At 42.1% G+C, this 27,304-nt stretch overlaps 3 protein-coding genes across 23 annotated transcripts in view; 1 reads left to right on the top strand and 2 right to left on the bottom strand.

Annotated features, from left to right (window-relative positions):
* The window catches only part of EVPL (envoplakin), a 48,689-nt gene extending 41,521 nt beyond the window's left edge, over positions 1 to 7,168 (top strand). For all 3 annotated transcript variants that reach the window (XM_083725586.1, XM_083725587.1, XM_083725585.1), the window contains 5 exons: positions 1,195 to 1,345; positions 1,642 to 1,725; positions 1,824 to 1,934; positions 2,647 to 2,739; positions 3,198 to 7,168. In XM_083725586.1, coding sequence (XP_083581712.1) covers positions 1,195 to 1,345; positions 1,642 to 1,725; positions 1,824 to 1,934; positions 2,647 to 2,739; positions 3,198 to 6,614 — 3,856 coding nt within the window. In that variant the 3' untranslated portion in view covers positions 6,615 to 7,168. The remainder of the gene's footprint in view (positions 1 to 1,194; positions 1,346 to 1,641; positions 1,726 to 1,823; positions 1,935 to 2,646; positions 2,740 to 3,197) is intronic.
* A 443-nt stretch (positions 7,169 to 7,611) lies between these two features.
* On the bottom strand, positions 7,612 to 17,708 carry CDK3 (cyclin dependent kinase 3). Of its 16 annotated transcripts, none has more exons than XM_083725719.1 (8): positions 17,138 to 17,708; positions 15,786 to 15,934; positions 14,988 to 15,065; positions 13,281 to 13,401; positions 12,392 to 12,562; positions 11,455 to 11,556; positions 9,176 to 9,379; positions 7,612 to 8,875 (listed from the first exon to the last, which is right to left on the bottom strand). In XM_083725719.1, the coding sequence occupies exons 2-8, from the start codon at positions 15,911 to 15,913 to the stop codon at positions 8,750 to 8,752; spliced, it is 930 nt and encodes a 309-aa protein (XP_083581845.1). In that variant the 5' UTR covers positions 15,914 to 15,934; positions 17,138 to 17,708; the 3' UTR covers positions 7,612 to 8,749. The 16 variants fall into 16 exon arrangements, with proteins under 16 accessions (XP_083581845.1, XP_083581839.1, XP_083581833.1 ...); XM_083725713.1 differs by having other exon boundaries at positions 15,884 to 15,934; XM_083725707.1 differs by having other exon boundaries at positions 15,786 to 15,931.
* Positions 17,709 to 19,458: 1,750 nt separating this feature from the next.
* TEN1 (TEN1 subunit of CST complex) lies at positions 19,459 to 27,260 on the bottom strand. 4 transcript variants are annotated; one of them, XM_083725735.1, is made up of 4 exons: positions 27,142 to 27,260; positions 25,398 to 25,514; positions 23,489 to 23,646; positions 19,459 to 20,018 (listed from the first exon to the last, which is right to left on the bottom strand). In XM_083725735.1, exons 2-4 carry the CDS (start codon positions 25,484 to 25,486, stop codon positions 19,882 to 19,884), a joined length of 384 nt encoding a protein of 127 aa, XP_083581861.1. In that variant the 5' UTR covers positions 25,487 to 25,514; positions 27,142 to 27,260; the 3' UTR covers positions 19,459 to 19,881. The 4 variants fall into 4 exon arrangements, with proteins under 4 accessions (XP_083581861.1, XP_083581860.1, XP_083581862.1 ...); XM_083725734.1 differs by lacking the exon at positions 27,142 to 27,260 and adding an exon at positions 26,952 to 27,135; XM_083725736.1 differs by lacking the exon at positions 27,142 to 27,260 and adding an exon at positions 26,816 to 26,947 and having other exon boundaries at positions 25,398 to 25,516.
* Between the last annotated feature and the right edge of the window lie 44 nt (positions 27,261 to 27,304).

Raw genomic sequence — 27,304 nt, 5'->3', positions numbered from 1 at the left:
TAGTGCACCAGCTTCAGCAGGTGTCATACATTGGCAACGGTTAGCTCCAGACAGCAATGGTGCAGCAGGATTTTGTACAAACTGCAGCTTCCAAGCCAACCTCAAGGACAGCCCTACATAAAAGTAAAAGGTAAAGGGACCCCTGACCATTAGGTCCAGTCGTGGCTGACTCTGGGGTTGCAGCGCTCATCTCGCTTTACTGGCCGAGGGAGCCGGCGTATAGTTTCCAGGTCATGTGGCCAGCATGACTAAGCCGCTTCTAGCGAACCAGAGCAGTGCATGGAAACGCCGTTTACCTTCCCGCCAGAGCGGTACCTATTTATCTACTTGCACTTTGACGTGCTTTCGAACTGCTAGGTTGGCAGGAGCAGGGACTGAGCAATGGGAGCTCACCCTGTCGCGGGGATTTGAACCGCCGACCTTCTGATCGGCAAGTCCTAGGCTCTGTGGTTTAACCCACAGCGCCACCTGCGTAATTACCTGCAGTCATCAAGTCTTGAGGTTACCAGTTCATGGACCACTGTGGCCAAATTATCCCTGTTGAGGAGAAGCTGCAGCTGGTATACCAGTCAAAACAGGGGCCTCTAATGACAAAGATACATCAGTGACTACCCCCAACCTAAGAACCTGCTCCTTCAGAGGGAGTGCAAATGGGCAATTTCCTGGAGCTTGGAACCACCCACCCAATAGTGCCAGAATTTAGCTTCAGATTATTGGCCCTCATCCAGCCAATCAGTATAGGACTGACATGCCCACTTCTGATCCAGATGTTGCAGAGACATAGAGCTGAGTGTCATCTGTATTCTGAAGATACCGTGTGCCAAATCTCCACAAAACTGCTCCCAATGGCTTCATTATAGATGCTAAATAGCATTGGGGACAAAATAGTGCCTTGCAGCATGGCTGAGATCAATGAACTAAGGAAGAATGTGGAAAGCTGGTAGCTATTTTGTAGCCACTCTTCCCTCTCAGTGGCGAGCCCATCATTTTCTATCCACTCTCTGGCTGCTGGGTTAGAAGTTATATATATCCCATCTTCCAGAAGCAAAGCCTTGTCTTTCACCAGAAGGAATCAACCTTCCTCTTGTAACTTGACAGAATGCTTCCAGTCAATGAATGAAGCACTTTCTCTTAACCACAGCAGGCACAACCTAAGCTTCTTCTTCTTAATCAGTGTCTCCGTTCTTTGCACAGGGAGAAGACTCTCCGGAACACCAGCCTCACCTACCAACAGTTCCAAAATGCCAATGAGAACCTAATGTTCTGGCTCAACAATGTTCCCAAGTACCAGGTCAAGACCACAGATGGACCCAGCCAGGTCAACTACAAGCTCCAGGCCCAGAAGGTGAGCAGTGTGGTATCTTCACCCAAAGAAAGGTGTTGCAATTTCAAGGTCACAACACCCTCAGAAAGGGAAATGATGGCTCCTTGAGGCGGCCAATGCTAGGTAGTTCTGCAGTCTTACTGACAGACTGATGTAACCAAACTCACCACAGTGGAGGATGAGGTAACCCAGCTCACCCACTCACCTAGACTGAAAGCAGGCACTTTCACAGCAGGAACATTATAATGCTTGTTGTTTATTAAGCACCAGGGAGACCACTGGTGCTTTCTTGTCCTAACTGCCTTTTCCTCCTGCAGAGGCTGGCAGATGAAATCCAGAGTAAAGAATCTGACAAGGATGCTGTGGTCAACTTGTCCCAGAACGTGCAGACTGTCCTCAACGTATGTTTGCAGGGTTTCTTTCTATATGTTTTCGATTTCCTGTTGGGTGAACCAGTCTGATTTTCCTTTGACCACATCCTTTTTTCTTTTAACAACAGGAGTATGAACTTCAGGCAGGAAAATACCGATCCTCCCTAGACCCTTCTTTGACTGCTTCTTCGGCAAAACGCCTCCGGGTGACACCACTTCAGGAGAGCATCCAAGCACAGGTGAGAGCTTGGGACCCTGGACCCAGATTTCTTTATATAAAATTTCTACCCCTCCTAACCAACTGGTTTACACTCTTGAAGCAGTTTAGAAAATCTCAGAACAATTTAAAATCTTAGAAAACAAAGTATTGTGGCACCTTGGCTGTATATACACTACAGGCTTAATATGCAGCTAGGCTGTTCTTTTTCTCAGTTTGGATTGGTTGGGGGGGGGAGCATCAAAAGCAGTGTATTTCATAGGAAACTACAGGATAAATATTGATTCACAAAGCTAAAAAGAGAAAATTGTCCAGTAGCCCTAATGGCTGATAAGAGGCTTAGAATTGGCTGGTGATTATCTTCTACTTATTCCTGCGATGCAAATTCCTCTATACATAGACTTTTTTAACACATGTATCATCACAGTGTGTCACATAAAAATAAAATAAAAGGAGAAGGATCAAGAAGTGCCTGTTTGAGTGCAAGTAGAAGAGGGAAGAAGACTGACAAAGCACACTCTTACAGTTTAAAGAAAGCAAGAAATGCTCCCACTGGTAACATTCCCATTCCTGATCTCAGTTAAACAGCAGGCCCCATTTATAGTTTCCATACAGTGTTGTTTGTTCAGTACTGTAGCCTGGCAGATGTTGACAGCCTTGAACTAGAAGGGAAAGGGCAGCAGGACAAAGTGATGTGGTATCTTAAAATAATGTGTTTTGCTCATTCTCTTTAGGAAAAAAACGTGACAAAGCTCTTCACCGAGACAGCTGCCCAAAACAAAGAGCAACTCAGCCGGCTGGAATTTGCCAAGAAAGTTATGGACAAGGTATATGTAAATCATATTAGGTTAAATGATAGTGCATAGATAAATAACCATAACTTTCAGTTAGTGTGATTAGCTTCTCCTGGGAGCAAATGAGAAGGAAGATTTCTTGGTGTTTCATACCAAAACCTGCCAGGATACTGCCTTGAGTTGCTATCATGCTCTACTGCAGGCATGGGGAACCTCAAGCCCAGGGACTGAATGTGGCTCCAGGAATCTCTGCAGGCCACACCTCTTCTTTAGCCACACCCTTCCTCACCTCTCACCATCACTGCTACACTCCCTCAATGGGTGTGTTTGCCTGTGCAATGTTTTATCTCTGTCTTCCTCTTTATCACACTATTAAACTTGTTCGCTAGATAAGTTCTACCGCCACATCCATATAGGCAGCAGTGTAAAAGTTTACATTGGGAGTCATTTTGGCTTGTCTTTCTAAAGATTCATTTTCTTCATTTCTGCAGAAGGAAGTAGATGAGACAGTGCACATGATGCATGAGCAGACCCAGCGGTCTGAAAACACAGCTGGGTCCCATAGAGAATCAGAAGCCCTAAAATCTCAGCTGGAAGAGGAACGGAGCAAGAAAGCGAGGGCTCAGCAGCAGCTGGAAGAGCAGAGGAGCAAACTTCTCATGCTGAAGACCCAACGGCCTATTGAAAGAGTGGAGGAGAAAGAAGTGATGGAATACTACAGGGATCCCACTCTGGAGAGTGACCTGTCCAAAATATCTAATCAAATTGAAAATGAAATTAAGAAGAGAAGGGGTCTACAGGCAGATATTGAGATAATGAACAATAAGGTCCTCCAAATGGAGAAAGATAGTAAGGTTGTTAAAGCCCAGCTGCTTACAAAAGAAATTACTAAGATAGAGAAAGACCCAAGCCTAGATGCTCAAGCAGCCAGACTCCGAGAGGAAATCAGGCACCTCCAGGAGAACTCAACTTCCTCCTCCGAACTTGAACGGCTCAGGAAAGAGCTGCACTTGCTGGAGCAGATGCAGCCAAACATCCGAGAGAAAGTGGTGCTGAAAGAGGTGGTCAAGCTGGAGAAGGACCCAGAAATGCTAAAAGCAGTCAGGACATTGCAAATGCAAATTGACGAAGACAGCTTCAAGAGGAAGTCTCTGGTGGATACAATTGCTAAACTGAAAAGCAGGACTGAAGAGCTTGAAAAGCTGATTGAAACGGCAGAACCTAAAGTCATTGTGAAGGAGGTTAAGCAAGTGGAGCAAGACCCAGAGCTTCTGAAGGAGGCATCCAAGCTTCAGACTCTCATTGATGAGGAGAGAAGCAAGAACTCGTTGCTAGCAAGCCAACTGATAGAGCTGCAGAGCAAATACAGCACTGTGGAAAAGCAAAAGCCTAAAGTGGAGATTAAAGAAAGAGTCAACGAGATATTTCGTCTTGACCCAGAAACAGAAGAGGAGATAGCACGTTTAAAGAAAGAGCTCCAAGAAGCTTCAAGAAAAAGGTCAAGGGTTGACCAAGAGGTGGAAAGAGCCCTGACTGAGCTCAAAGTCCTTAAGTCTCAGCCTCCTACTGTGGAGTTTAAAGAGGTCATCGAAGAAGTGGTGAAGATGGAAAAGAGTCCGGAGATTCTGAGAGAAATAGACAGGCTGAAACAGCAGCTGAATGACCTTGTGAATACAAATGGCAGGTCCCAAGAACAGCTGATCAGGCTACAGGGAGAGAGAGATGAGTGGAAGAGAGAAAGATCCAAGGTAGAAACCAAGCTGGTTACCAAGGAGGTTGTCCGATATGAGAATGACCCTCTATTGGAGAGAGAAGCTGAACGCCTCCGCCAGGAAGTACGTAATGTATCACAAAAGAGGAGAGCAACCGAAGATGCCATCTATGACCTGCAGAACAAGTACATGCTTCTGGAGAGGAGAAAACCAGAGGAAAAAGTGGTGGTCCAGGAGGTAGTTCTCACTCAGAGAGACCCAAAACTCAGAGATGAGCACAGCAGGCTAAGTAAGAGCTTGGATGATGAAGTGAGCAACCGCCGACGCCTGGAACGTGAAGTCCAGCAGCTTCGAGCTGCAGTGGAAGAGAAAGAGAAGCTGCTTAACTTCCAAGAAGACAGAAACAAAAGGCTAGCCTTGGAAAAGGAAATGCGGCAGATCACCTTGAGGATAAAGGAAATTGAGGAGAGCCCAGCCCCAGTGCAGGAAAAAATAATCACAGAGGAAGTGGTCAAGGTAGAGAAGGATCCTGTTCTTGAGCAGTCCAGCACCAACCTGCGAATTGAACTGGATAACGAAAAGGCTCAAGTATCGAGCCTGCAAAGGGAATGTAAGAAACTTCAGTCCCAGATTGATGTTCTGCAAAAAGCAAAGTCTCAGGAAAAAACCATCTACAAGGAAGTAATCAGAGTAGAAAAGGATAGGGTGCTAGAAAATGAGCGAGCTCGTCTCTGGGATCTGCTAAGCAGAGAGAGAACAGCCCGGCAGAATGCAGAAGAAGATATCAGGCGTCTCAAGGAAAAGATTGAAAGAGCAGAAGGCATGACGAGAACGTGGTCCAAAGAAGAAGCCGATCTCCAAAGAACTCGCAATCTGACAAGGCAAGAAAAAGACAATCTTGAGAATGAATTAAATGAACTAGAAAGGCAGAAGCAACAGAAAATCCTTTTCCTTAGAGAGCAGACCAAGCTCCTGAGCCAAAGGACAGAGAATGACAGACAAAAGAAGATGCAAATTGGTCAAGAGCTTTCTTCCCTTGAAGCAGACATACTTAGAGAGAAGGATCAGATCTATGAAAAAGAGAGGGCTATCCGGGAACTCCAAACCAGAGTTAACAAGGAAGAACTGAACCATGAGACCCAGATGAGAGAAACTAACCTCTCCACAAAGATTTCTATTCTGGACCCAGAGACTGGCAAGGATATGTCACCCTATGAGGCATATAAGAGAGGCATGATAGATCGAAGTCAATATATTCAGCTGCAAGAACTAGAATGTGATTGGGAAGAAATCACAACGCTGGGACCCAAAGGCGATGTTTCTGTGCTCCTTGACAAGAAAAGTGGGAAGCAGTACTCCATTGATGATGCCCTGCGGTTTAGGAGGATCACAAAAGAAGAATACCAGCTCTACAGGGAAGGCAAGATCCCCATCTCTGAGTTTGCTCTGCTGGTAGCAGGAGAAACTAAGCAAAATTCCTCCCTTTCTATTGGTTCAATCATTTCCAAGTCTCCAGTTTCATCCCCTGTTTTCCAGCAAAAGCAGAGCTTCTTCCCTCCTGGCACGCAGATAACCTTCTGTGATGATACCTTCCCCATTGCCGGTGTGTATGACACTACCTCCGACAACAAGTACAACATAAAGTCTGCACTTAGCAAGAAGCTGGTGGACCCAATGACTGCTCAAAAGCTTCTAGAGGCCCAAGCGGCTACTGGAGGCATTGTTGATCTTATCTCACGTGATCGATACTCTGTCCACAAAGCCATTGATAGAGGGCTGATAGACAACACCTACATGCAAAGGCTGCTGAATGCTCAGAAAGCTTTTACAGGGATTGAAGATCCAGTCACCAAGAGAAGGCTGTCTATAGGAGAGGCAGTCCAGAAAGGGTGGATGACCAAGGACAATGCCTTTCCCTATTTACAGGTCCAACATCTGACTGGAGGGCTAATAGATCCCAAGAAAACTGGCCGTATCCCAGTGCCAGAAGCTTCCCAGGCTGGCATGCTTAGTAGTGATCTGGCCATGATGCTACAAGATGAATCCAGCTATGAAAAGGATCTTGTTGACCCCATCACCAAAGAGAAGATTAATTACAAGGAAGCCATGGCTCGTTGCCGGAAAGATCCTCAAAGTGGGCTCCTTCTCCTTCCAACCACATCTGATGGATACCAGTCATATCAGTTCAGGCACTGAGAAAATAATAAATCCTCAACAGAGCTCATATACTGTCCACAGATGAACAGAGTGCCTGGCAGTTCTAAATGGCTGTGTGCTATTCTAGATTGCTAGTCTTACTTCACTATAACAAGGCAGCAATGCACCTTTAAGATGCATTTCTGAAGGTAGAAGGGTTCTAATGCAGGAGTTACTCCATAGCAGTGGTTCCCAAACTTCCCCACCCCACCCCATGGACCACTTGAAAAATGTTGAGGGTCTTTGCAGATCTCTTAATGATTTATCTGCCTGTTGTAGCAATTGTGATGTGCTGTGCTAGATGATTTTTCATTGTATTTTTACAGAAATGCTGCAGGCCACCCGAATGAAGCTTATGGACCACTAGTGGTCCAGGGACCAGTTTGGGAACCCCTGCTGCATACTATAGGGAAATAAATGGGATTTTAAAAATAAACAGATATGCTTGGAGAACTTTTACTCTGTCCCTTCATGGCAAGTTTAAAGGGTTGTGTATCAAGGAGCTTTGAGTTAGATGGTTGTCATGCATGCAATAAAAAAGTTAAAAGATTGAACAGGCTCCATTAGTTATCTTTTTAAAAGTTGGGACGGTTCCTGTGTGCACATTAGGATCTTAACCATGAGTAAATCGCAACGGGCTGTGCTAAAGAATGGACGCCATAAAATGAACATTATACAACTATGGAGAACAACAGTGCAGAAGGTTACATGGGGATTCACGGCCAAAGAATACACTTTATCAGAAATCTAATGGTCGGGTCAGAGCAGGACTATGGGCAATAAAAGGCAAGCAAGACTGATGTACAACACACAGAGAACATTTCATTCCCTTGATAACTGTGAGGGCTGGAGCTCAAAATGGCAAAAGGGGTTCTAGATTCTTTCTGTATACCATGCATTCAATATAAGCAAAAATAACCGCGGTGTAAAAGATTTTCCCATCATAGGCACTCTTGTCAGTAAGGACATTTGAGAACCAGCAAGTTACATTAAAAGATTTATCAAAGCATATTTTTTTTATTTAGTGCATACAGAAACTTCTTCAATAATATTAACAGTTAATGATAAAAATGACTTAAAACATCAATAACAAGTTTTTTTTTAAAAAAAATAACCCCATAACTAGGCAGTGGCTTTGTTTCAGAGCAGGCAGAAGTAGGGGACAAGTTCACTGGTTTCCCTCCAGAGTAGATTTTCAGGAAGCAACACAGGAGATTGCAGGCAAAAGAGGAAATCAGTGGACATTATCTCCCCCTGCCCTTCTATCAGCAGGAGCAATCCATGAGCAGAACCCTGCTTGCAGGATCCAACCCCCATGTATTCGGCCAAGATCAGTAACTGGAGTTTATCAAATCTTTATTCTTTAGCATCCTGCTCTATCTAGCTTATTCAGTGACTCTCTTGGCACATTGATGATCAAAGACTTTCACATTCTAATTAAATTAGAAATGAAAACTTGAAGGGCCCGACAGCTGCTCCAAGATTAAGAAGCCCATTCTTTAATGTGAACTGTGTTTGGACCAAGTTTTTGTCCTTTCTTGAGGGAAAAGGTAAACAACTATGCTGATAAAGGATACAAAAAGAAACTAAAATCTGTTGTATTTCTGGGTCGTCTCATGATGTCTGGTTCTCCCACAATTTCCTCTTGAGCATGGATAGTGTGAATGCCAGCAAAAAGCTCCCATATTAATTACAGGGAGAATTAAATGACATGATATCCTCTGTCCACTGCATCGTCTGCAGGCTGTGCTGGCAGTGCCTAAGTTACTATAACCAATTTCTCTGCAATGCAATACTGAACTACAGCAAAGATAGAATAATATGTGGTTGCTGGATTAGGATTGAATTCAAATACATAGCAATCCTAAAATTTCAAATCATATTTTGCCCCATCAAATGCTTAGAGTGCCAAGTTTGTTTTCAAAGAACACAAGAGGCTGCCTTCTATTTAGAACAGTCAAAATATATATGAATATAGCATTAACCCCACTAAAAGGCTGAGAACTTCTAAACCAGAATGAACAAGTTTCATCCTCTATAGCCATTCCAATTCCAAGCATAAGAGGCTCAGTTATTAGGAAGGGTTAATCCAGGGAACTATTGTCAGGGAAGCACACTGCAGATTTGCCTCCTTCTCATGGGCCATACCTCTCTACTACACGTTGCTCTCTGGCATCTCGTGATGGAGTCTGCCAGAAATATTGGTGGGTCAAAGCAGCTTTGGCTGAGATGCGTCTGTTGGGATCATACAGTAATAGTTGCTGCAATTAAAAGGGGGGACACAGAAATATCTCTCTTAATGGATTGATACTATGCCTATCATCCCAAAGTCGATACTAATTTTCTATTCCCAAGTATAGGCTTTGCATGCAATGGTAATGTCATGATCAAAATGGCAGAAATCACAAATCCCTATATTACCAAATACCTATATTACCAAATACACTTGAGGGTTAAGACTAAATCTCAGATTGAGGCTCTTGGCTGAAATTCTGGTTTACAACATCCCTGCCCCAAGGTTGTTTTAAAAACAAAACCCTTCATTCCAGCCTTTTTCTTACCATCAGCAAGTCTCGTCCATCTCGGTCCAAGTTTGGAATTAACACCTTCATGTCTTTTCTTGGCCATTTTGGGAAATTCCCTTTGTAGTCCGGAAGTTGAGTCACTCCCGGCCACGATGATTCAGTAGGTGTACCAAGAGTGCGGAAAATACGGAAAAGCTGATCGATTTCGGAGTCCCCAGGAAATAAGGCTTTTCTAGTTACCTGGAGAAAGAAAAAGGATGTCTCACTCATCTATCTTTCCATAGGCACCCCTATTCTTTATCCAAGGGAAGTCCCAGGGAGAAGGAAGAGAGAGAAATAAATACCTTTTAGTACAACCCACCTGGTGCTGAAGGAGAAAGGAGAAATATACTGAACACCACACCAGATCCCCAGAAAATCATAGTGTAGATCAGGGGGAGACTTCAAGCTTGTTGGATCTCCTTTGTTTAGAAGGAATCCCAAGATCTACCAACCAGAGCTAGGTGCAAAGATATACAGTAAACTAAAGCAAGTTCAACGTGATAATATAGAACATGAAATCTAATGTTGATCCCATGCCCTATATTACAAACTTGAACTTCATTTGAACTAAAACTTCAGTCATGTTTTATTCTGCTGAGAGCTCAGGATAGAAAGACAACAAGGACAGCCATGGGGGTGGAAATCTACATAAAAACCTGAGATGTATTAATATGAAACTTTTAAAATAAAAATTGGTTTAATTGATCTTTGCAAAAGCAATTGACGTGGCTTTTCAGTATGAGCCATATGGTAGGCAAGGCTGAAGGAAGAGCCTAAATGCTTAAACCTTTGCAGTTTTCAAATGTTGTAAACAGTATTAGGATAAGGGCTTCATGTCCTTTAATCAAGTGCCATGTCATCTTCATCACTTTCTTCCTATACAGCAGCAGCCTCTAGTGGCTGCTGCCACATTGCACATCTTTCTCATAGCAAGGTGTTTTTCAGGAGAAGTCAGCTAGTGTGTGTAAAAGAGGTTGAAAACTAAGGGAACGCGTTGCTGATCTACCACTGATAGATCTGTTCTGATAGGAACTTAGGGAACAGCCTTATACAAAATTGTTGGTCCATCTAGCTCAGCACTGTTGACACTGACTGAAAGCGGCTCTCCAAGCCCTACCTGGAAGCACCAGGGACTGAACCTAGGATCTTTCTGCATGCTAGGTATATGCTCTGTCACTGAGCTGCAAGCCTTCCCCATGAGCCACAGTTCTTTTCCTTATGCAGAAAGCTAGCCGCATGCAACTGGCTAAAGTTCAATCAGATACTTCCAGATGGGGGCTTAATGTTGTGAATGGAGAAATCTGAGTTAAGATGCCAGCCCATATCTTTTTAAAGCAATTGACAACAATAATGTTATGTAGGCTTTGCAATAAAATAAAATAAAAATGCATGCATAAGGAATATACATCCCTTTGGAAGCATCTTCACAGAATTGAGAGATAAATTTACCAAACCAAAATGGAAGCTACATTCCACATAATTTTTCTTAACTGCAGACTACCTGCCATGGTCACAACCTTCCTCCTCAATACAGCAGCAGCGTGAGCCTCACTATGCAATATATCTTATTTATTTGAAAGATACAGCACCCCTCAGTGCAGCTTTCAGAGCAGTGTACAAAAACCAGGTATAGTGCTCAAATAAAATAAAACATTTTTAAATGGATACAAAATTGAAAGTAAGTTTCTCCTTTACTCTGCTGTGATCAGGAAGCATGTATCTAAACAGAATCAGATGGCCACAGGAACAACAGCAACAATCAATGCACATTTTCATGCTCATTGCAGCTTTTAACAATATCAGAGAAGGAAGTCTTATCAAAGACTCTTGAAATTTTAAAAAGGTGGTGGCAAGAATAACACATTTCGAACACTAAACTTGGTTCTGCCACACAGTAGAATTAGGAAAAAAATAAGAGCACATTGATTACATGATTTGTAGTGTCTGTTTTGGATATTTGTAATTCTAAGAGTATACATAAACTCAGTATCACTGATTTTTATGTCATCCAGATGACACAGTGCACCAACTGCTTCTTTTGCCAAAATGCAAGTATTGATTTGAGCTTCAATACTGACTTCTGGGCTAAGGGCTCAGATTACAAATTCTCTTCAGAGAGTGTGTGTGTGAGACAAAGACAAGGGGAGCTAGGTAGCTATAAATACAAACAAGGCACACATTACCACATAAAATTTCCATAAGAAATTAACATTTTTGTGCGTCTAAAACACAGTGCACTTTACTTTTGAATCAAAAAAACTGAAGTCTATTACCATTTCTGCAAATATGCAGCCAATGCTCCAGATATCCACAGCTGTTGAGTAGAATTTACAACCTAGTAAAATTTCAGGAGCCCGATACCATAAGGTTACAACCTAGAAGGAACCACATTGAAAGCTCGACTTCAATTTATGCTTTTTATGTATTCAAATGCCTTCCCACCCTCAGTTAAAAACTTTTATGATTGAGCCCATAAACTTTTACGATCCAGTCTTTTGCAAGAAATTGTTCTCACTCAGATGAAGTCCACTAGACTGCAGCATGGCCTCTTGAATGCCAATCAGAAAAGCAGGTGTTGCTATCCCTCCATTCACTCTCCTCCCCAACCTGCTATGAGACAAAACTAGAGTCCCACTTGTTCTTTGCTATAGCATGTGGGAGAGGAAGCTGGACAAAGAGAACTGATGGAGCAATGAGCTCAGAAGCAAGATGGCTGCATCCTCTTTTTCTGTCTCAGCGCATTTAAAAATCTAAATTCCTGAAGAGAAACCATGTTAGTCTGAGGTAGTAAAAACATACCTGCAAAATGTATAATGGCATGAACTTTTAATCTGCAGAATCTTGACCCAGAACACTAAAGGTATGGACAGTCTTTAGGTTAAGGTTTGCCAGTTGCAGTTTCAATCCATTCTTTGCCTAAGACTGGGTATCATAATAGCTCATTTCATGGCTACTTTTCTTCTCACTTCACATCAAATAGCATAGCCAGAGCAGCACCCGGAGGGGGTCTCATGCATCTTTCAGTGTTTCAAAGGCAGGAAAATTCTACCATTGTGGAGCATCACAGCAGCACCCTGATGGTGCAAAATCTGCCTCAAAAATTGTGTTTACACAAACACATACAAACACCTTCTCAGAGGATGACTTAGAAACCTTCTTGCCTACTAACAGCACTAAGAAAGAGAAGGAAGAGATGATGACGAACATTACCTCATGAGTGTAAGTACGCAATGGAACACCAAAGGCTCTTGCTAGGCCAAAATCAGCTAGTTTGATGGCTCCCATTTCGTTTATAAGTAAGTTCTGGGGCTTCAGATCTCTGTGGATGACTCTGTGGGAGTGACAGAAGCTTACACCTTGTAGCAGTTGATAAAGGTAGCTCTAGGGAGAAGCAAAGGTTTCAGAGATTAGTAAAAACAAACAAGCAAGCATTTTAAATGCATTAAAACACTGTGACACCAGATGGTGCTGTAGAACTCCGTGTTTCAGCAACATGATTTCCCATTACAGTACGAGGTTTACAATGCATTTTCCTGAAACTTTTTTTTTTTTAATGTGGCAAGATCCAGTGTAGGCATAAAGAAACCATGGGCAGCTGGTACATAATATGCCATAGTTCAACATCTCAAACAATTGCTTGCTTGCAAACAGGTTCCACGTACGTTGTTAATATATTTCTTTGAGAACAGCAGTGTGACCAGATAAGAAACTTTCCACACTCCTTGTTAAGGTAGCCAGTTTGTTTCCTGTCAGGGTTCCTATGTCTTTTTTAAATGACAGGAAGAACGCAAGGAGAAAATTCAACAGTTAAAGCTCTCCTACCCCAGCCTTTGCCTGATTTGTTGTCTGTCACAGTTTTTAAAGGCACTATCAGATAGAAAGAAAGTTAAAATCTTACAGGCCCTTCTGCAATGTGAATGGCTTTTCAATGCTTCAAGGTCTAACACAGTGGTAGCTAACCTGCAGCCTGTCACATATTGCTGAACTACAACTTCCATAATCCCTGATAACTGATAATGCTGTCTGAGGCTGATGGGAGTTGAAATTCAAGAACATATTTCCTGTAAGTGACTATGCGTATGTTTGGATAAACTTCTACCTTGACCAAACTTAAAGGCAGCTCCCCTGTACGGGACGAGTCCATGTACTTCTTAAGGTCCTGATTCAGATATTCAAAGACTAGATAGAGTTTCTTCTGACTGTGAACCACATCGAGAAGCCTGGAATAAAAATTGAATTCAGTGACTGAACATCTGGGTTTGGAAGAACTAATGCCCCTGCAGAACAAATGCATCCACCACTCCGACACACACACAAAACACACACCCTCCTTTTTTTGGCACAACAGAAGGAGAGTCGGTGTGGCACAGTAGTTAGGAAGCTGGACTAAGACTGGGGAGACCCAGGATCAACTCCTCAATCAGTCATGAAGCAAATTTGGGCTTTGTCTCTCAGCCTAACCTACGCCATATGGTTGTTGTAAGAGTAATGGTAAGAGAGCAGTAGCAGCTCTATTGTTCTCCCGGCTTCCCAGTGCTGTGAGTCACTGTCATTTACCAAGAGGGAGAGGGGTGAAGCAGCAACTCACGGTGTTGAGAAGCCAGGAGAGCAACAGAGACCCATCTCCACCAACCCATAAGCCACTACTAAGAAGAGAGAGACAGAACCATGTATGCCACTCTGAGCTCCTTGGAAGAAGGATGGGATAAAAATGTAATACACAAAGCAAGTAGACAAGCCATTGAGTGAAGGAGCTTGTTTGCAAAACTGCATTCTCTAGTGGCTGCCAACAGATGTCTTGCATAAATGATGGCTGTTGCAATGCTATTTAAATTAAACTTACTCGGCACCAAGACTCCCTTGTTGCAGTTTCGTGTTTATTTATCCCTCATTCTCTCCTGTACAGCAAAGGTGCAACAAAGACTATGAGGAACAAATTAACATTATCTGTTTTCAGATACCTGTATGCCTGCATGTTATTTGAAACAGCAAGGCAGCACACTACTAATGAGCAGGTTTCCTACTGTAACTAGGCTACTTTGCCTCTTAAAATGTACTTGCATGAATAGTTACTTGTAGATATGCTAGCAGACAATGTCTCTCACTCCAAGTGTCACTCTAACCTAGCCCCTGGTCCCTATGATAATGACAATGGCCTCAAGCCAGGATTATTGCCCCAGGAGGTCTCATGACCAGCTCCTCAACAATCAGACTCCAAACCTGTGAGTGGCAGCTCAAGAGTATTTTGATAGCCACCCCAAGGCTGTTTTAGTCTCCTCAAGGTGTCTGCTGGAAAAGCTCCAAGAAAGCTGGCATAGGATTTGCAGTCTGAATTAAAAATAGCCTTATCTATTCCATGTTTCTATTAATCTAAGCAATGCTGTTACAGGTTATAGATGAGAACAGCTCACATCTCTAAAAGCAGCAGAAATATGAGATGACTGGACCCTTACTGAACTAGAAGCATGGGAACCCCCTACAAAAAATTATAATTTGGCAAAATATTTGGACTTTATGACATGTATTGGTATAATTTGGAATAATCAATGTGATATACCGTATTTTTTGCACCATAACACTCACTTTTTTCCTCCTAGAAAGTAAGGGGAAGTGTCTGTGCGTGTTATGGAGGAAATGCCTACGGGTGGCATGCCTACGGATTTTCCTCCTCTAAAAACTACGTGCGTGTTATGGAGCGAAAAATACGGTAATTGGATTGTTAAATGGAAAACTTAATAAAAATTATTTTTTTAAAAAAGAGAACAGCTCACATCTACACAGACACAAAGTCTAGACTTTTTCTTACCTCACTATGTTTGGATGTTTCAATTCTTTCAGCAGGGAGATTTCTCGAATTGCTGTACTGGGAACTCCTTCCGTCTCCCTGTGAAGAAAGGGATTTGGTATCAAACAATCCAATTTGTTCTGCTTTACTGGGCATCAGTGATTATTTCCACTCACATATCTTCTCTAGGGGAATGTTCATAGAGCTTGTCAGCCAAAGCAGGAAGGGAAAAGGGTGTCCCATCAATCACAAAAAAGAGAAAATGTGGAAAACTACACAGGTATAAGGTTACTATTTTAGCAACAGCAAGCATAACATATGTGAACAAGTAAGGAATAAGATATGATAATCTCAGTGCATTCTGAGTAAGGCTCTTCTACACAGGTTGAACTACAACTACTAAAATATAAAATTAAGGATATGGCCTTTCTCCTCAAAGACTATAAGTCTTTTCTCCACCCCCTTCAATTCTGATAGTTGCTTCAATAAGAAAAGCATATCTGCACAAAATTTTAAAAGGGACAGAAAAATTCATGTGTCTCCATTGTCATATTTAATGGCTAAATCAGCCATTAGTCTCCATGCTTAAGGTGCTTGCAATTCTACTGTTACAGTAAGTATACTTTACATTAACAGCTGGACCCTATTTGGAACTGACTCTTATGTGAATAAATTCTGCCCATGGTTTTCCGCATGATATCTCTCAAATTCCACAATTTGCAGTGTATTAAAATTCAAAACATAAATGCTATCAGAAAACCATTTCATGAGTTTTAAGAGTAGCCAATTCAGGGGAAAGTTAGTGAACTAGGTACTTACGAATCTAGGCGGATCTTCTTCAAAGCAACTAGCTGGCCTGTCTGTTTGTTTTTGGCTTTATATACTACCCCATAGGTGCCCTCTCCAATCTTTTCTACCTTTTGGAAGACATCTTGGAACGCATCCATTCTCTGTCTTCTTACTTGCTGCTGTAACATTTGATCAGACAGTTAGGAGTAGTACTATCTGGTCATCTCTATACACCATAGCATTTTGCATGTTTGCATTCTTCCATTCACCCTACCCCTGAAAAGTAATAATAATCCACTTAAACAAATAAGCATAATGCTTAAATAACATCTTTAATAATCCCTTTCAAATGGACTACTCTCATATTCTCCAATACATTAACCTACTTAAGTTAACTGAAGGTGTCTGGCGATTACAATGACATTTACTGTTCCCTTTGGGCTATGACAGCCCAGCCCCAGGGCCAAGAAACACAATATGCATCCCCACATAATGGATGATGACTTATTGGGATCCTGGCTTTCCTTCAAGGAGTTCAGGGTGGTATTTTGGGCTCACAACACCATCCTATGAAGCAGATGAGCCTCAAAGGGTGTTTTGTTTCATAGCGAAAGATGTGCCCCTGACTTTCCCAGTCAAACTTTATCAACTACACCCCAAAGGCCTTGTTTGTTTGCCTCAGCTGCAAAATTAAGTACAGGTTTTGTATGAGTGGAGCGGAAACGTAGGCAAATGGCACATTTTTCACTTTCTCCCCTATGGAGCAGATTGGCAATAGAGCCAGGACAGGCAAGAGGAAGGGATTCTTTACACAATGCATAATTGCATTATGGGATCCACAGCCACAATGTTTTCTAGGGTAACTGCAGATATAGGGAATATTCTTGTCCCTCCAACAAGGTTAATCAAAATATTTCTTGACTTAAGGGGGGGTGTTGGGAATATTCTGAATAAGAATCCTTCTTTACATGCGATGTTCAAGAACACGGCATTGTTAAATGGAAGAGACTTACTGCACGTTGTCATATTTGAGGAAGGCCTTGGGCCCAGGCCTGCCCTGACACCCAAGGAACTACAGTACTCACTAAGCCACCCCCGTTCCCACGCGAGTCACAAATTACTAATGTGATCATCTAACGGCAAAATTAAAGTTCTCGGCTCCTCAGAATGCTTCCCACCTGCTCATCTAGTCTTCCATTTGCCTCCATACCCTCCTTCCTACTGAACTACAGTGTTTCCAAGGGGTCAAAATTCACCTCACACCACCACTAAAGTGGCTTTTGCCCACTAGAGGGAGATGTTCAAATGCAAAAGTTACCAAATATAAGAAAACACACAGAGAGATCTCTTTTGGTGCTGTTTGACCAGTATTGTATACTCACAGTTTCTGCATCCCTTCCAACAGGGATATATTGTAGGAAGTTGACAGGAGCAATAACTGCAGGCTAGACTTTGGCCCTGCTTTTAAAATTTCTTGCAAGGGGGAAATGATCAAAATTACTTAATTTGGGCAAGTTTTTCTTTGCTCACAGGCTATCTTTTCTTCAGAGACTTGGTGATAGCACCGAAGCACTCGTGAGCCCCAGAGGACTTCTGTTATGAAGTGACACTAACAGATGCAAATATCAAATACAGTAAAAAAATAATATTTGGATATTCAAAGAATGCAAGGAAGGATAAAGTGGGCACGCAGCAGCCCTGCAGCCCAAATTCCCATCCCTGCTGGCTCCACCCCAACTTTTGCACATCAAAACCAGTATTATGATAGGATACTTCATGGGTTCAGCCTCTCCGTGCTTGGAAACCATGTGTATCAGGGTTCCCAATTGTGAGGAAGATTCTAAGTATATCCAGCCAAACACATTCAAAATCCCCCTTCAGACTTTCCTGTCCAACATTCTAAGTTCAGGAGAGTAGCTAGTGGGGTTGTTGACATTGGGGGAAAGGCTGGCATTCACTACCCTGAAACACTTTATTCTCCTTTGCCAGTGGAAAGCTAACCTGTGGTCTTTCACAGGTTAGTTGTATTACAACTCCCATAATTCATGGACTATAACTCCCATACTTCCTGACCATTGGCCATGCTGGCTGGGGCTGATGGAAAGAGGACACCAACAAGACCTGGAAGGCCACAGTGGTCAATCATCCTCAGCCTTTGCATTCTCTGAAACCTTAATATGGCTGTGGTGTCTAGCCAAACAGATTCTGCTAGTTTTAGTTAGGCAGTATTTAGAGCTAGAAAAAGTATGTAACCATTCTTCAAGTATAGGATGAATAACACATTTCTCCTACCTCACCCCCAGCCTTTAAACAATATTAAAGTCTTGCAATTATTATCAATATGCAAACGAATATGCTTATCCACATATGGAGAAGCACCATTTTACACTTACAAAAAAATTGCGATCCTCATCATTTCAAGAACATGTCTTAATTTTTAATTTGGGCTGGTGGTGGTCTGTTTCTAACACTACAGTGAACATGGTGGTTAAGGTCATTGCACAGAGCGAACAGTTTGATGCTGAGTTCTCAAAAGTGTGTTAACTAGGAAGAAAAGGCACATGGGTGGATTTTTAATATCTCTTCAACACATTTTTATAAGTAGGCATGGCACTTCTTACCAGCACCAGTGATTGTGAGTTCAGTATTCATCTGAGTTAGGAGAAAGTCAGGACTATTTTGTAGAAGGCAAATGTGTGTTATCTTCGTATGAGATATCAGTATGGGCACTCTGCTAAAGGTCAGCCTCTGCTCCTTTCTCTGACAGGTTTTATTTCACAAGAAGATGACTCCCACATTAGAACCCCTCCCATAGATCTTAACAGCTGAGATTGATACAAATATAATTAGAACATAGAAACATTTCTTGTTTCTATGAATTCTAATGCAGAAATTAACTTCGATCATTACCTCTTTAGAGTGGAAATCTCAGTAAAGAACCATGCAAAGTGCCGTAACTATGGGGGTGGGGACACACCTCATTTTCAATATAAATCTCAGTTGAGCATGATAATGGCTATGACACAACTTTCAGTAATCTAGTATTAAGGTGAAACCATAATGGACGTTTAAGAATCTGAGCTCCCATTAGGTAATACAACCTGTCATGATTTTGTAATATTAATATCTTGTAGTATTGTAATATTTCTCTCTGGTGGAGAAAGGATCCAGAAAAGCCCTCAAAAGATATTAATCAAAATCCATTCAGTGTCTCTCCCCACCCCCCACCCCAGTAGAAGTGCAAAACTTTGTTGTTGTTGAGGACTGCATTCGCTCAGATTAAGTTGACCAATGGCAGGACCAAATGTGGACATAGCCACCTGTTTTCTCTCTCTTTCTGCCATCCCTTCTCTTTCTCACTCTTTCTCTCTCTCCTTCTTCCCTGTCCAGCCAGCTGCTGCAGGAAGTACAGATCACTCTTGCTGGAGGTCAAAGCTGTTTCATAGCAGAGGGATTTTGATATTAGGCTAAGGGTTACATATAATAAGGCTGAGTGCTACAGGTTGTCAGGAAGCACACAAATAAATAGCCCAGTAAGTACTAGTCAATCTAGGAATGCTGCTAACCAACCAGTTTTCTCACAGTATCCATAAAGTCTGGGACTTGAAGATTGGCCACAGAGGACTGAAAAATGAGCAACTTAACATAATCAAGGCTGCTTTGTGGCCCTATCACAAAAGCAAAAGAAGAATGGGCAATTAAATACTATTAACTTTAAATTTTATTATTAAACAAAAAACCAAATCGTATTTAAAATCCAGCTGCTGTAAACTTAATGGCTGTTTTCATTATTTCAAAATACAGTCGTAATAAACTGCTTCCAAACTAGTATGCATGTATTATTGTTTTGCATTTTGCATTGTTTAAATGGCTTTCAAAACACTGTGGCAACTTTTGCATATCCTAGCGTAATATGTGAAGCAGTTCTAGAACACCGGCGGCATACCTTCTCCCGCCGAACATTAAAAATTTTTTTTGGGGGGGTCATCTTAAGGCAATAGCAGGCAGTAAAATTTTAAGACAGCATTTCAAAATGGTACTGGAGTGAAGGAAAATGATAAGCTGGCCCTATTCAGTATAGCACTGATTATGTTCAGTAATAAGTCCTCTCCTAATGCAGACAGAACTAGGAGGCATTTCCTTCCAGCTGCTTCTCTCTCTCCTGGAAATATTTTCTCTGTTCCGTTATGGCCTTCTTCAGCAACTGAAGGTTTATTCCTTCCATACATGTAAACACACGGGCCTTTATCACCATCTCATTACCTGTAAATATAAAAATTAGAGTCATCAGAAATGTGGCAATTTTTTTAAGAATCTATGTAAGCTCCGTCATGGTCAATAATGCAGTCTTGCAACTGCAGTATGCTGACAAATGCTTAGAATGCAGAATGCCACTGCAGCTTTACACCAGCACACGACGATAGGCTGGTGCAAAAATCTAGAAGTGGACTATAAGTTGATATTTAAAAGAGGTCCTGCTGAAAACTGAAATTAAGCAGGTCACATTTTCACTGTGCTTTGCTAAATATGACATATGGGAAATAGTTGGCTAGAAATCACTGAAGTGGAAAGAGATGGAGGGTAACTGTATGTCTATTTTATAGGTCATGGGATTCAGAGCAGTCAAGTCCTAGAAGCCATTTCTAATTTCAAATTCAGCTTCACATGAAATATTCCAAACAGTGACTTTTGTCTGTTCAATTCCCACCCCCATCAACCAATTCAGATTAATTCCAGAGCACCTACTTGCCTGAAAACTGAGTTTGAATACCCACAAGTACAAAGGCACAGTAGATTTCAGAAAACCTAATAATAAGTCACATGTCTCCTGTATCTCAGTGTGCAACTAAGAAGTGCTCGAATTATGAGTGATTATCATAATTATTACTTGATACAAGAAGGTGTTGTCATCTAGTCACATTTGACATTTCACCCAGAAACCTACTTAATTATTTAGGATCCCAAACGATCCATCCGCAGATCATGTCAGCTAACAGGCTAATTGGTGCCAGGGGTCAAGGTCTCCTAAAATATACAACTGGTGCCGAAGAAATGCTGGTATTTGGGTGCCAAGGAATACCCACACTATAGCAGGAGCTCTCCCAGACACAACATGTATAAAGTAGTTATCCCTTTGCTGAAGAGAATTCAAAAGTCCTCCCTGAAGGCAATTCTTTTCTTGCAGGAATATATTATTTTCCAAGCACTCTCATTGGAACGTCGTTTTGCTAGCTAATTGCTTATCTCAGCTCCCAGCTACTGCTTTTTCACAGGAAAATGATATTGGGAATAAGCTGTTTGCAGGAAGAGTGTTTAACTGTTCCCCTGCCCACCCTTTTCACCTTCCTTCTTCCATCCCCATAGCCACTATTATCCCAGCTAAGTTCCAAAAGCATGTTTGTAAAAGAATCTGAAATTTGTGGGTTTGTGGTTTTGCAAGGGCGAAGCACCAAATGAGGGGAGGCTGCATCCTCCTGCCCCATAATTCTGCTCTATAATCTGCCCCCTCAGCAATGCTTTTCTGTGAAGAAGAAGACATCACATGGCAGGGCAGAGTCTCAAACAAACATGTGTTCTTCCAAGCCCACATTCCCAGCATGTTTGCACCTCTGTCTCAGCAACGTCTATGCTAGTCATATCCACAGAATGGAAGATGGCAGGATCCCAATAATGTGCTCTACAGGGAGCTGGCTTCAGACACCAGGCCCGTTGGCAGACCAACTCTGTGTTACAAAGATGTTGGCAAGTGTAGCATGAAGGCTGGCAACATTAACCCCATCGTGTGGGAATCCCTTGCAAATGACCACAGCGCCTGGAGACAATCAAGCTAGCTTGTGTATCTGCAGCAGTGACCAAAAGAGGAATGTCTGCTGGGAGGAGCGCAGAAAGAAGAGACACCATGGTACACCTGCATCAGCACAACTGGACGCCTTCATCTGCCCCTGCTGCAACAAAACATGTCTCTCCCATATCAGTCTCAGCAGTCACAGCAGGCACTGTTTGATTTCACCCCCAAAAAGTGTACTCTTCCATTGTATCCCAAGACAGACGGATGCCAACAACAGCCCACAACAACCCATTTCCTTGAGATAATGCCATACTGTAGTAATAATAATAATAATAATAATAATAATAATAATAATAATAATTTATTATTTATACCCTGCCCATCTGGCTGGGTTTCTCCAGACACTCTGGGTGGCTTCCAACGGAATATTAAAATACAATAACCTATTAAACAGTAAAAGCTTCCCTAAACAGGACTGCCTTCAGATGTCTTCTAAAAGTCTGGTAGTTGTTTTTCTCTTTGACATCTGGTGGGAGGGCGTTCCACAGGGTGGGTGCCACTACCAAGAAGGCCCTCTGCCTGGTTCTCTGTAACTTGGCTCCTCGCAACGAGGGAACCGCCAGAAGGCCCTCGGCACTGGACCTCCGTGTCTAGGCAGAACGATGGGGGTGGAGACGCTCCTTCAGGTATACTGGACTGAGGCCGTTTAGGAAAGCTAGCTAGACTGACAACAGTAGTTCCACAGACATACATGGATAGTAGCCAAGATGGTGCCCCCAGATGTTGTTGTATTCCTATCAGTCCCAGCCAACATGGACAATGCTCATAGCTGGTGGGAGCTGTAGTCCAATAACATCTGGAGAACAATTGTGAGAACAGGATGCTGGACTAGATGAGCCATTGGCCTAATCCAGCAGCCTCCTTTTATGTTCTTAGGGAGGCCACCACTGCATACGGCCATCAAAACTGGTGGGATTCTTTGACAGACGTAAGTAATCAGTACTGCATGAACACCTCCAAATGCACTTCAAAAAATGCATTGAATTGTGTCCTCAGTGTAGTTGAATATAAGGACATGATTCTTCTTTCCTCCCCACCCAGAGGCTTACACGTACGTGCACTAGCCCTAGTGCCTCCCACACAATATTCACTACCACTGTAGCATAAATCAGCATTTCAAGTCTCATGGTTAGGCAATGCAACTTTTAATAAGGGTACACAAGCAGCTTAAAGTTTCCGTGTTATACAATCAGGTCAAAGGTGTTTTCCATATGTTAAGAGAGTCCAGAAACAAACGTTGCCACCTTTGCATAAAATTACAAGAAGCCAGGCTGCAACAAACAAGTTGGCTTGCAGCAGAGGGCTAGCATGATTAGAAAACAAGTGCTATCCCTGTGACAGTTCCAGAGAATGAAAAGGAAACACCAACAGGAGTGATTAGGTACTAACTTAAATTAGTGCTAATGTCATTTTCCTTTCATGCAAAAGGATTGCATCAGAAGATCAGGGTCCCTATTCCCAAGACTACTTATTTTACCTTCTAGACCAAGGGTGAGGAACCTCCAGCCCATGGGCCAAACATGCAAGGCCATTTCTCTGAAACCACACCTACCTGCCCCACACTTGATGCCATATGTGACTACAGGTGTGGGCCAGGTAGAGAAGCAGCTGCACAAAGCAGGATTGAACTCCCCGCGTATTAACTGCTGTGTGAAGAGTTCAATCCTGCTTTGTGCAGGATCTCCTCCCTGGTGGGCCAACTTTTGGCAAATGGCTGGGACAACTCACCCAACATCAATATAATGCCTGATGACTGGCAGGCGGGTGGTCCTGCCCACCTGTCAAAGTTGGCTCACTGGGGTGGAGGAGATAAAGGCTGGTCCACCAGGCCAGGATCTAGACTATTCCTGGTTTCACGGATAGAAAAAAATACAAGTGTTCTTACCCTCTTTATGTTCAGTTTCCCCCAGTACAATATACAGAGCCCCAAGCTGGGCTTGGAATGGTTCCACAAACTTGGTACAAACTTGGATACTGTGCTGAACTGAAGTGTGTTGAGCTGTTAAGATGGCTTGGGAGCTGACCACATCATAGGAGTGTAGCCTGAAAAACAAAAAATTGGGTCTCAAATCATGTTGATAATAATAAATAAAGCATGTGAAATTATGTGCAGAATGATTTTGTTTCAAGTTGACCGTTGTTGCTTCAGTTTTTTGTACACTATAGATATTTTTAATATATTAAGTAGTACAGAAATTAAATAATCAAATAATGTATTTAAATATAGAGAAATTAGATTTACCTATAACTGCTTCCCAATGCTAAACACATTGGGTAGTGATCAGCTAGGTTTTACTCAGAGACCCATTTAAATCAATGAATATAATTTAGTTGTGCTTATTAATTTCAGTGCGTTGACTCTAAGTAAAACTTCTTTGAACACCATCCAGTTAACTAAAAATAAATAAATGATTTGAAAGTTTTTTCTGCAGCTAAGCATGTCTAATAATGCTATACTGAATGAGTGCCTGAGCTCAAAATACATACAATATGATATTTAGGATAATTAACTCAATGTTAGCCTAATGTTTCTTTCTTTTAACTCACATATTCATCTCTGTGCCAGAAAAATAAAAATGAATATTTTACATGTGACGTTATGGATTACACAAATAATGAGGCATACGGCGGAACAGTACCTATAGATTACAGTAGAGCCTAGCATGCATTTTAATTTTCCCCCTCCCCCTTCCTATAAATTATAATTGTTATTGATACAAAATACCTCTTACTAAGGGTCAACAAAGCAATAAATGTTGCTAGACATAATTTCATATCTGTAATAATTGTAATGATTTTGGCGTATACACTTTGACATAACTTTGTTAATCTATTCAAAAATGTTTATTTGAGTGTTTATCGTTGTTTCATTTTAAATTTTATATCACTGTTGCACATCATATCCTCTAATGTAAACAATGCAACCATGTTAAAAAGTTTAAAAGTGAAGATGAATAAAAACTATGTTACTAAAACAACAACAACAAATACTTTGCAACATCTAATGGTGGTGCAACACATGGATTAATAAACTAACAAGGACACTATGCAACAGATGAGAGTCCTGTCCTAAGTAGGAAGGGGTGAAGAGTGAAGTGGTAGGTGATTCATTTTATTTAAAATCATTTCTATACCACTTTTCATTTAAAAATAAATCTCAAGGCAGTTTACAACAATAACATGATAACAATAATGATCTGTCACTTCCCAATCCCTGCCAGTTTGTACCATCTAGGGCAGGAGGTGTGGGGAGTAGATGTACCTCTTTTGGATTGTCTTTTTTAAAGAGCTCCACTCCCCACACCTTCTCCAGTAAATCCAAGGAAGCCAACATCTCACACATCTAAGTCCCCAAAACTACTGCATTTTATGGAGTACCACTAGCTCCCACCACCAGTAGAGCTAGCAGTGGCCTGGATTGCGGATGTCTCCCCACAACCACCACACCCCAACACCAGCATAGGCCTTCCTCACCAAGAGAGGGGCACTTCCACACAGTCATAACCCGCTCCATCCTGCTGATCTCAAGGCTGGGCTTAATCGTTACAGATATAGGAAACGGGAGACAGGAAACAAAACAAGTTTTTTTCACAGATGTGCAGGGTAGGGGGGAAGAAATCAAACTCGTTATGCTTTTGCATGTGGCATTTGGTTATTTATGAATTTGGTTCTTTTATGGAATCTAAAGGAAGGAATCGGAAAGAAAAGAAGAGACAAAAAGAGTAGCCGTAGTAATGTTAGATAGGATGACCAAAAGAAACAGAAATCTTAAGGTCGAAAGGAATTACACTGACCTGCCAAAGGTTCTCAGGGTCTTCCCTTCTGGGATCAATGCAGAGTTGATTTCCCAAGGAAAGTGATATGTCCCAGCATCTGGCAGCATTTTGCGCAACTGTTCTTGAGAACAGACCCTACAGTCAGACAAAAAATGAAAGGAGTATTTAAAAGATTGTTTTTCCGCTTCAAGGTTCCAAGGTAATTAGATTCCCCTACTATGCAACAGCAGGTGTTACTTTTTCAGTTGACAGGCTTCTTTAATTATGCTCAAATCGATTCTAATAGACTACTACCTATTTTGTTCATGATAATAACCCCATTTTAAGTACTTTGCAAGGTTCCCAGCCAGCTTGGCCATTGGAATAGGGAAGACAGGAGTTGTAGTCCAGCATCAACTGAAGGTCCACAGGTTCCACATCTCTGCTGTGGTAGCTATTACTATTTTACAGATCTGATGATAGGATTGCTATCTACCATACCTTTATCTTATAGCATCTCACTCTTCAGACGCCACTGCACAAGAAAGTGTCACATACAGTATTATATTATATACTGTTTAGGGAAGTTTTTAATATTTAGTGCTGTATTGTTTTTAACACTCGATTGGGAGCCGCCCAAAGTGGCTGGGGAAACTCAGCCAGATGGGCGTGGTATAAATTATTATTATTATTATATCATCAAATACAGACTATTATTTATTTTTTGAATATCCCACTTTTTTCTCCAAGGAGTTCAAAGTGGCGTACATGGTTCTTTCCCTCCTCATTTAATCCCTATAACAATGCTGGCAGACAGGTTAGGCTGTGAAACTCTTTGCTGAGTGAGGATTTGAACCCTGGTCTCCCAGGTGCTAATCCAACATTCTAACCATTACACCACAATGTCTCTAAGCAAACTAGGTAGCAGAGTGCCAAAATAAAAAATATGTAGAAGGAACCAAAGTGCAACCATAGAAAGAGGGGCGAGTCTACCTTTGAGGACACCATTACAAATGGGAAGCCAGAACAAAAAGAGTTTAATAAAAGAAAATGGGTATCTGAAGTACAGCAGCAGAATATACCCACAACAGGGGACTGCATAGGAAGCTCTAGTTACATCCTCCAGCCCCTTCCAAATCAATATGCAAAGCCAATTTTTGATTAAATGTTTACTAGGAAAACAGACCTCTTTATGTCAAGGCATGCATTCTATTTGTTCTCCATGAAATTTTAACCACACCCATCCCAATAAGTCTAATAAATGAATTTAAATTTAGCCACTTAATGTTTTTGAAGCAAAGAGACAATGGAAATATGGAGAAGGGGGGGTCCAGTAACAATATTTTTTTTATTATCCATATGCCAGCGATCTGACTGGGTTGCCTCGGCCACTTTAGGCGGCTTCCAACAAACTATTCAAACACAACAAAAACCCTCAAACATGAAAAAACCTCCCTGGTACAGGGCCACCTTCAGACGCCTTCCAAAATTCAGACAGATGTTTATTTCCTTGGTATCTGATGGGAGGGCGTTGCACAGGGCAGGCGCGACGACCGGGAATGTGCCAAGCACCACAGGCGCAAGGCAAACTACATGCAAAGCAGCAATCGAAACCCTCGTTTATATCCTCCCCACACCCAACTAGAGGCGACCTGTCCAGAATTCCCTCCTATGCCGCAGAGTTTCTGCCGCGCAGCCACGTGAAGCCAATGTGCCCTCAGCCACAAATCAGTGGGCAGGCGACGTTAAGCCACCCTTGGTTTCCCCATCGCAGCTAAGGCACCTATCAGCAAGGAGGAAGAGGAGCAGCTACATCCACAACCGCTTCCAAAGCGCAGGGAGTTCCCGCTCTCGCTTCCTTTCCCGCCTCCTTATTGGATACGGAAACCGACCACCGCCGCCCGCGCAGCAGAAACCAGCGTCCGTCTCGCTCCATAAGCCCCGCC

The sequence above is a fragment of the Podarcis gaigeae genome (genome assembly GCF_964106915.1).
Source record: "Podarcis gaigeae genome assembly, chromosome: 2".
NCBI classification, from domain to species: domain Eukaryota; kingdom Metazoa; phylum Chordata; class Lepidosauria; order Squamata; family Lacertidae; genus Podarcis; species Podarcis gaigeae.
The sequence above is the reverse complement of the archived record's forward strand: the minus strand, read 5'-3'. Positions and strand labels throughout refer to the sequence as shown.